This window comes from Pleurodeles waltl, chromosome 10 (genome assembly GCF_031143425.1).
Source record: "Pleurodeles waltl isolate 20211129_DDA chromosome 10, aPleWal1.hap1.20221129, whole genome shotgun sequence".
Classification (NCBI taxonomy): Eukaryota; Metazoa; Chordata; class Amphibia; order Caudata; family Salamandridae; genus Pleurodeles; species Pleurodeles waltl.
Genome location: NC_090449.1, coordinates 45,833,217 through 45,843,179, shown reverse-complemented (window position 1 = coordinate 45,843,179; position 9,963 = coordinate 45,833,217). Strand labels below are relative to the sequence as shown.

The following is a 9,963-nucleotide window of genomic DNA, read 5'->3' as shown; positions in this document are numbered from 1 at the left end:
GATGTGAATCATTTTGGCTACTGGCCCATCAGCTGCAGAAATGTATTCCTTCTCAACTGCACACAAATACTAAGTCCCATGTCTATCTTAATATGATGGGAAGCGATGGGGCCTATAAAGTCATGGTTTTGATATCTGCCTTCAAATTGGCAACTGGTTCTGGCTTAACTGGTACTTCTCACACATATGTCTAGCATGAGTTTGTTCTCACAACATTTGTCCTTTTCTGCTGCTGGGAAACAGACAAAACCACGCTAAAGAAAATCAAAGTACGTGTACATAATTTGATCTTCTGTTTGGGTTTCGTCTGTTGCCAGATTGTATTAGCCAGGAGTTAAAACGGGTACATCAAGATTTCGGCATTTTATCACACCAATTGGATTGGTGATTGGACAACTATCTCTGTTTTTTATATGTTTTGAGCTTTGGTTATATGTATTTAATTAGATTGTAGCTCTGATGAAGTGGAAGGGGTACTTACCACAACAATGAAACAAGTGTTGACTTTAAGTGCATGAGAGATTATGACCAGAAGATTCTTTTTGGATTGGTTGAAGACTGAAATAAAGAACTCAAAATATTTTAGACATTATTACTTTATTTTATTTATATTTGGTTGCTCGGGGGGACTTTTTGTAACTTTACGACATTGCACCCAGCCCTTTGGGTTGACCAGGGTCTAACCTAGAGGTGTCTCATATGTATTCAATGAGAAGGTTTAGGCCTGGTAAAAGGTTTATTTTGCCAGGTCAAAATGGCAATTACAAACTGCACACAGGCTGCAATGGCAGGCCTGAGACATGTTTAAAGAGCTACTTAAGAGGGTGGCATGATAAGTGCTGCAAACCCACTTGTAGCATTTAATTTACAGGCCCACAGTACATTTAGTACCACATTACTAGGCATTGTTAAGTAAATTAAATATGCTGTTTGGGGGATAAGCCAATGTTAGCATGTTTTAAGAATGGAACACATTCACTTTAACACTGGTCTGCAGTGGTGAAGTGTGCAGAGTATTAAGACCAGCAAAAACAAGATCAGCAAAAAAAGGGGATGGAGGCAAAATCCTGGGGGAAGACCACTCTACGGGTGACTGATACAACAAGGAATGACCTAAAATGAAGCATTTGCCATGGGTATCATTAACAGCTATGAAGGTCCATACAACAGTAGCAGAACCATCTCAATGTAGTCAGGCAAGGAGTGCAGAATTGGAGTGACAATCAGGCTTAAAGAATCACATTTCAGGTGCCCTAGAATGCAGGACTAAAAGCGAATCTGGTTTAGCTCAAATTTTTGGCTGCCGGACCGCCGCAGCTGTGGTGGTCTGACCACCAGATTACATACTTGGTGGGCTGACCCTCCAATCTCCTGCTGTCCACGCCAGGATCAGTGATCCCGCTGGACTGATGGCAGAGGATGTTGCAATAACCTAGGGCAGCACGGAACTCAGAGCCACTCTGCTGATTACAACCTTGTTCTCCGCCAGCCTTTTCATGGCGGTTTAATCACCATAAAAAGACTGGTGGAGAACAAGTGTAAGGGGCCACAGGGGAGCCCCTATACTGTCGATGCCATTGGCCCCCTGCCCACCACCCTCGATATGTGCACTGTCTGCTGTGCAGGCAGTGTGCATTCCGAGGGTGCTGGTGCACCCTGTGTGTGGCAGCCTTGCCGCTGGCTCTGTTATGAGTCATCAACAATGCTGCTCCTCCTTTCCCACTGGGCTGCCGGTGGAAACCTTGGTTTCCACCGGCAGCCCAGTGGGAAAGATGTAGTGGGGCTGCCGTGGAGGTCACCAGCATGGCAGCAGCCACCCAGTCGAACGTTTGGTGGACGCGTGTTTCCGTCCACCAAAATCTTAATCAGCCCCTAAGTCTTCAATTTCCTATCTTACACCCATTTTGAATATATTATCTCAGTATCTTTTTAGTTATTGTAGCTGTGTTCTGAGACATGTTGGGAATGTCTTTATGATGGTCTTTTAGGATGTTACAAATTTCTTCATTTTTAAAACTGGTTTTCTATCTCGGGTCTGAGTTCCAGGGTTCAGAGAATGAGGGATATGTTAACAAAATGTTGCTCCAAATCATCTTGAATCACTGCTCAATACAAATACGCATACAGTGTCAAGGACTTATGGCACAAGTGCCAATAATAAAAAAATAAAAAAATAAAATCCTGCAGTTTCTGCAAATTGTTCCTATTTTTGGAAAAGTGAGTAGTGTATGAACTGCCACATTGTTTACCATTATCTATTTTGTGGATATAGCTGCATTGCGAATACCTACTTTTTAGCCTATTTTAGTGTTTACAGGGGGGAACTGGCACTATGTTTTGGGAAACAGTACTTATTTTTCCTCATCAGTCTTAGACCCATAGCAAAAGAAGGAAAAACACACATGGAGGAATGAAACAGGCAGACGGAAGAAAGCACGAACATGCAAGAGTGAGATAAAGGAGTAAGGATTCACTGGTGGTAAATTAAAGGGACATGAAGTTGAATCAAGACTATCATTTGTGTTCAGCATGCCAACATTCAATAGAGCCAACTCAAGGCTTCTGAACAAAGCTCTGGCCCCCAGTACTTATTCTTTTATAAAATAATCACTGTGTACAGAGATGAGTGGTAAAGAGGGAAGCCCTCAGTTACGTACTCAGGGGAAGGAGTGACGGGTCTTGTTTCAAATGAAGGGGATGTTTTACCATAAGGTGTGAACAACCAAAAGGGCCAGAGGTCTTCCTGCAGTCTCCTCTTTATTTTGAGGATTCTTAGCAGCACTTGGTTAATGCTGTCACTGTAGCAAGTAAGGTCCAGGAGTTGAATCATTTCATCAGTGTGCCACTGTAGCAGATAAGGTCCAAGATTAGGAACATTTTATCAGTGTGGCTAAGTTTGTTGGCCTTACAGATGATTTAAGGTGTCTTCAATTTGATGTGATTCATGCAGTGGAAGAACCTCGAGTTTAGGGGTGAGGTGGTTATGCTTCCTTTGGCATGTGATTAGACAGCTGCGGTGCCAAAAGCAATTTGTAGTGGGCGATGACAAAATATAGGAGACTACTGAACCATGTCAATGTGTGAAAGGATAGTTACTTGTTTCAGTGGAGTAGAAAATGACTGTCAGGAGAAAAGTGTTAATCCTGGGCAGGAGAGTGATCTGATAGCAATTCAGATTTTGCTAATTATTCCTTGAGATTAAATGGCTACTTTCAATTTCTAAAGAAGAACACATCTCTTTTGAAGGCCACAGACATGTCCACTTCAATTACAAACAAAAATGCTCATTTTTCTTTGGCGGTAATACTTCTCTGAATAGCTTTTCTCAGTGCCTCTCTGACTTCCTTGTTTCTCAGGCTGTAGATGAATGGGTTTAACATAGGGGTAATTATAGAGTACACAACACTTACAATCCTGTCATATTGTAATGAGTAACTCAGTGTAGGTCGGAAATAAATGAAAATTATTGTGCAATAAAACAAGGAAACTACAGTCAAGTGTGATGAGCAAGTGGAGAATGTCTGCCATCTCCCTTCCCCAGAATAGAGCCTCAGGATTGAGGACACAATGATTATATAGGACACAAGTATGAACACAAAAGGACTCATAATGACTAGGGAACCTTCAGTGAATATAATAAGCTCATTGGTGGAGGTGTCACTGCAGGAAAGTTTAAGCAGCGCTGTCATATCACAGAAGAAGTGATGGATGTGATTGTCTGAACAGTAGGACAATTTTGAAATAGTGATGCAATGCAGCAGGGAGTGCAAGGAGGCAGCAAGCCAGGCTCCAGCCACCAACCCCTTGCAAAACAGGGGGCTCATCACCTCAGTGTAGTGAAGAGGCTTGCATATGGCCACCCAGCGGTCGTAAGCCATCACAGCAAGAATGAAGCTCTCCGTAATTCCCAGGGCCACAAAAAAGTACATCTGCATGAAGCATCCCGTGAATGAAATGGACTTCACCTCCATCAGGAAGTTTGCTAGCAGTCTGGGTACAGTGACAGTTGTGAAACAGATGTCCACAAAGGACAGGTTGGAAATAAAGAAATACATAGGAGTATGCAGTTCGGGTTCACCTCGAATAACTACCATGATGATAATATTTCCTATCAGGGTTATGATGTAGATGATGAGAAAGAGCAAGAACATGCCCACAGACTTTTGTTGCTGGTCGGTGAACCCCAGGAGGATAAACTCAATTGTCTGATTATTTGGTTCCATGGACAGAGCAGGTAGAGACTGAAAGAAATATGATATGATCAGTAAAGTGTTGTGCCTGTTCTGTGACTATTGTTGCAGTTATTGGAAAATCTATATCAATGTCTCTGTATCAGTATTTCATGTCTGATTGTAAAATATCATGACTCTCAGAGTATGATAAGGTTTTAATTCAATTGAGTAAATGCATGCTCTTAAAGGCATATCTCCAACAACCTTCCCGCCTGATTATGCCTTTCTTGCTAAGAATTACAGCAAGAATTGAAGCCCTTACACTCAGTACTTTGGAATATCAATCCAGAAAGACATTGTCTGTGTAACATTTCACTGATGATGTCAATTAACCCATAGCGTCACACATTTTCTAAAAAAAAATGATTTCAGACTGGCTTTCCTGCATGGTGGAGCTCACCTGTCATTTAAAAGACATTGACCACGGCCTCATGCACTTGATGAGTCAGTCCCTGATACTTAATGCAATGTCAATCCCACAGTTAATTTGGCCTTCATGGGTATTGTGAAATCATCATTGCTTCCTTATCTCAACTATAAGAGGAGTTTTTGGACTATCATGATTTTAAAAAGCACTCATCATACCCAATGTAACATGAGGTTGTGCTGTACACTGATGTAAAGACGATAAAATAAGATGGTCCACAATGTCGTGCGTAAAAGACTAAAGGTTTCTTCTAATTCAGGATCTCCTGGCAAGAGGAAGCAACTGAGGTCAGCCTATTTCAACATTTTTTTGGAGTCTTCTCTCAGCAACAAGTTAAAGCATGCACATTAACTGATGCAGCACAGCATCATCCTGTCATGCTGATATTGAGCAACTCCATCCAAAGTATGACTCTATAGACTGAAATCATCCCATACTATCACATCATATGTAATGTGACTTGGTGTGGGGCTTTATTAGTAAACATGAATTTCAATGCTCAAATCATCCTGGTCTATCTTGTTTGGTAAAGGTGGGATAGCAAGATATCAGTAGGCCTAGGAGAAGCTTTATTTACACCTAATCTGAGCAATTTTAGTATTAACACATTACTCTTGCAACGTGAAGATACTGAAATTAAGTGATTAAGCCAGCTTGAGTAATTAAGAGTTAGTTAGGGCAAATGTCCTACCACAGGAGCGCAGTAACAACAAACTAAGAGAGAGAGAGAATGCTGCCTTCTGCTGTTCGTTTTCTGCAGCAATTAGTGCTATTTTTTTTTAAAGCAAAATGCATCCTCAGGCCAATTTTGGATGAGAGGGTACATTTTTACAAGAACATAGCATTAGATACAGGATTACCCCCTCACACAATTTCACATAATTATGAGTAATTTTGTGGTAATTACGAGTAAGTACACTAGAGAGAATCACACCCCTTCTATTTTGTCATTATTGGTGTTAAGTAGAGACAGGCCAAATTGCAACGTTATTGTGAAATTCCTTCAAATTTTCTGTGATCAAGCAAAGTGTGGTTTGCATGTATATCATGTGATCTTTATAACCAAGGACATATCTATAAATATTTTACAAGGAGAAATAAGCATGTGTGACATATTGCTTAATTAATGCATTGGAGATGAACTATGAATGCTGAAACCATGTTGGTTCATCTTACATACATTCTGTGGAGACATGTTTTAATGTCAAAGATTTGTAGACTAACGGTAACCCTACTACCACTAAGTTATTGTTTTACTTCTTTATTGTCTTTCTTTGTGACAAAACTGAATAAGCTCTGACAAAGCCAGTAGATCTGACTTTTTATTAATGAATGTGCTTGCTCTTTTGTGCGCAACTGTGTGTTTGTGTAGTGTGTTGCATGGATCACTGACAGAATATGGGAACCAAAAATATAATGTGGAGAGAATACTGTATCAAAAATATTGCGGAACAAAATACCGAGAAGTTAAGTGCAAAGAAATAATTATAAATTTACTATTCTCTACATCTACATACTAGTAAAGATCTGTATATAGACAAGGTACATATATGTGAAGTTATATAGCAAACCTTTACCTAAACATTGAAGCTTACCTCTATAATAGTTTGTCCTTGATATTCTTGAAACAATATTTTGTCTCACAAGATTTTTGTTCAGATATTTTGTCTCAACACGGTTGTATAGATGGGAGAGTCACTATGGGGCTCATTACGAGTTTGATGGTCAGACAAGCTGTGAGAAAACAGGGCTGATTGCAGAGGCCCCATAACTTTTTGCCCCCATTTTCCACTTTTTGCTGGTGTTTTCCTGACTTTAAAGGTGCCCTGGGTACTGCTAACCAGTCCCAGGGCCTGTGCTCTGTGTAAAATGGATATGCAAATTAGGCTAATTATAAGTGGCTAAGTTAACCTACCTATAAGTCCCTAGTATATGGTAGGGCATGTAGGTTTAGGGACCACAGCATAGGTGGTGCACACCTAGGTGCACTGCTGAGGTGCCCAGTGTCATTTTAAAGGCAGGCCTGCTTTGCTGGCTGCTTTTAAATTAAAGTTATGGCAGACCTGCACCCACGCCTCAGATCCCCTCCAGAATTCAACAAGAAAGGAACTAAAGAAGAAGAAGGACTGCCCTGCTGGACCCCTGGCCTGCACCTGGACCCTGCACTCAGAAGGACTGCACCAGCTGCACACTTGGGCTTCACCACAAGAAGGACTTTGCCTGGCTTCAACTGGTTCAAGGAGGGACTCCCTGTTTGCTACAGGTGAAAAATTGCTAAACCAGAGTCCCCTGCACCAACTCCTGAAGAAAGCGACCAGCTGACCACTGTCCAGTGGCCAAAAAGGAGTTTGCGCCAGGTGCATTCTGGGAGTTGAAGTCCGCACACCCCAAGGACCATCACAGAACTTCTGGACCCTTGGGGTGAGCTGTGGACCCCAAAAGAACCTTAAAAGAACATCTGGGTGAAGCCCCAGAAGTTTGGAAAAGATTTGAGAATTTTTGGAAAAAAGCTCCAGAGAGGGACCGACCCGCCGCAGAAATTCTAGCCGGCTTGCCTCAACCGCGACCCGGCCTGACTTCGTGGTTCGTCCCGGTAAAGAAAAACATCCAAAAAAGAGACTAAGTCCGAACGTAAAAAGTTGACCGGGACCTCCCAGCCATCGTATCCGAGAAGGGCTCCATGGACGTCGGATCAAGATCCAGGTTTACCCCGGTCGAAGGATTTTCATCTCGAAAAAATGACTAAGTCCGAAGGTAAAAGTCTCCACCGAGGAAACCCACATCGCGTATCCGGACAAGGGCTCCAGGAGGTCGGATTCAACTGGCAGGTTCGTCCCGGTGAAGAAAAACTTCAAAATAAAGACTAAGTCAGAAGGTAACTTTTTAACCGAGGCCTCCCGCGACCTGTAGCCGAGCAGGGCTCCATCGCGGTCGGCCTGAAAGTTTGACTTTGCCCCGGTCGAGGTGCAACCAGATGACCCAATTGGCGCTTTTTGTTTCTAAGCGCTAGAAAAGTAATAATTCTTTAAAAATTCATATCTCCGGTTCCCTGAACCGATTTTAATCGATTTTGTGTCATTTTAAAGATAAAAATATAAACTATTTTTATAAATTGGTTTTGGATTTTTAAACTGTTTCCTGTGTTTTATTTAATTACTGTTTTGTGATATTTGAATGCTTTACACTTTGTCTCCTAAGTTAAGCCTTGACGCTCGTTGCCAAGCTACCAAGGGTTGAGCTGGGATTAATTTACTGAGACCTAACTGTACCTATGTGGAGGTTAGTGGCTTGTTGCTAGGTGTAGGTACCTACCTGCCCTACCAATAACCCATTTTACAACATAATTGGAAGCAGCGACGGGATCCTGTACTTGTGTTCAATATCACGTTACAGTTTTAGGTAAAACAAATTAAAAATCCTTTAAATTGTCCTAGTGCAAAAATTGTTTTTAATTTTTAATTTGGATTAATTTCAATTATTGAATTTTTGTAATTTTTCTAAATTCTTGTTTCCAATTTTTGCAAAAAGTTTTTGTTGACACAAAACTAGGGAACCATGGAGCTTGATCTGGCTAGCCTACCCACACTGACAGTAGTCCAGCTTAGGGGGTTGTGTATTGAAAGAGGGTTGCCTGCAACCACTGATCTCAGGAAGCAAATCCTGATCACATCCCTGACAGCATGGGCTGAGGCCCAAGAGGTAGAGTCAGAAGAAGCTCCAGAGGAGGGAGAAAGAAGGGAGGATGCAAGCTCTAACCACTCAGGGGAGGGAAGGCATCTGAGCCCAAGTGAGGATGAGGAAGAACGGTCCTCAGTAAATACAGTCACTAGGGGCAGATCCAAAGCTAGTGGTGGGAAGGGGGTCCTTTCAGGAGGAGAGAACCCATCCATCAGAGAAAGAGAGCTGGAGGCCCAGCTAGCATACATAGCTTTGGAAGCAGAGAAGCTGGCCCTAATAAGAAAAAGTGGGCATACAAAGAGAAAAGAGATGGAAGCAGCGATAAAGAAGCTGAGGTGTCCATGGGTGGGGGAGTTTGCCCCAGATTACCCAAGGGGGTGGTTCCTGCTTATGTAGAGGGGGATGACATAGATAAGTGGCTGGGGGCCTTTGAGAGGGCACTCCAAATGAGAAGGGTTAGGCCTCAATACTGGGGTTCCCTTTTGTGGGAGTTGGTCCCCAACTCAGGGAGGGATAGGCTTCTGACCTTAAGGGGGGAGGAGGCAGATTCATACCCTAGTATGAAGAGGTGCTTAGCCAAGAAGTTTGGTCTGACCCCAGAGCAATATAGGATGAAGTTCAGGGACACCCAGAAGGTCAGTACCCAGTCTTGGGTTGACTTTGTGGACATTTCACTAAAGGCACTAGAGGGCTGGATTATTGGTAACAAAGTAGATACTTATGAGGGGTTATACAATCTGATCATGAGAGAGCACATCTTGACCAATTGTACCCAAGAAAGGTTACGCCAGCATCTAGTGGACTCTAAGCAGACCAACCCTAGAGAGCTAGGGGAGGCAGCTGATGAGTGGTTGAGAACCAGGGTGGTTGTCAAGTCCCAGGGGGGGACAGGTCCCCAAAAACCTAAGGAGGGAGGTGGTAAGCCCACCACAGAGACTCCCTCTGTACCCCAGAACCCTAAGAAGGAGGAGAGTAAATCCCACTCCCACTCTGACAAGCAGAGACTGGGAGACCCAGGGTTAAAAAAACTCTTTGACAGTAGGGCTTGCTTTGACTGTCAGCAGACAGGTCACTTCAGAGGAGATGCAGCCTGTCCAAGGAAGGTGGTTAGCACTGGGCTGTCCAGTGTAGCCATAGAGGAGGATTCCTCAGATGATGAAGTCCTCCTAGCATTGTGCTGGGAGACAGGACCAGATGGTAAGCTGGTGATCCCTGAGGGTGGGAGTAGGCACTTCCACCACATTCAAGTGAATGGGATCCCTACCACTGGCCTGAGAGACACCTGTGCCAGTCACACTATAGTGAGTGACCGGTTAGTGACCCCAGACATGTATGTCCCAGGAAAGACAAAGAAAGTCAGGATAGCCACAGGGGAGGTCACCTCCAAACCTGTAGCCATAGTGCCCCTAGAGAGGGAGGGTATCCTTGACTGGATTAGGGTGGTAGTCAGTGCTGACCTTAACCTAGATTGTATCCTGGGCAATGACCTCCCAGAGGTGAGTCTGGTCACAGATGGGGTGGTCGCCCAGGGCGCCCCCCCAACCCAAAGTCCTGGGGAGTGAGTCCCTACAGTTAGGAGACAGGGGTCCCCAAGAAAAGGAAAGAAGAAAAGGAAGGGTAGGCCAC

The 9,963-nt window shown here is 43.3% G+C and overlaps 1 protein-coding gene across 1 annotated transcript; it reads right to left on the bottom strand.

Moving 5' to 3' along the window:
- Window positions 1-3,284: 3,284 nt before the first annotated feature.
- Window positions 3,285-4,223, bottom strand: LOC138262348 (olfactory receptor 1f45-like). Its single transcript, XM_069212245.1, has one exon. The coding sequence runs from the start codon at window positions 4,221-4,223 to the stop codon at window positions 3,285-3,287; it is 939 nt and encodes a 312-aa protein (XP_069068346.1).
- Window positions 4,224-9,963: the final 5,740 nt, after the last annotated feature.

Coding starts and splice junctions, on each gene's coding strand:
- LOC138262348 (XM_069212245.1), bottom strand. CDS start 4,223: ATGGAACCAAATAATCAGACAATTGAGTTTATCCTCCTGGGGTTCACC.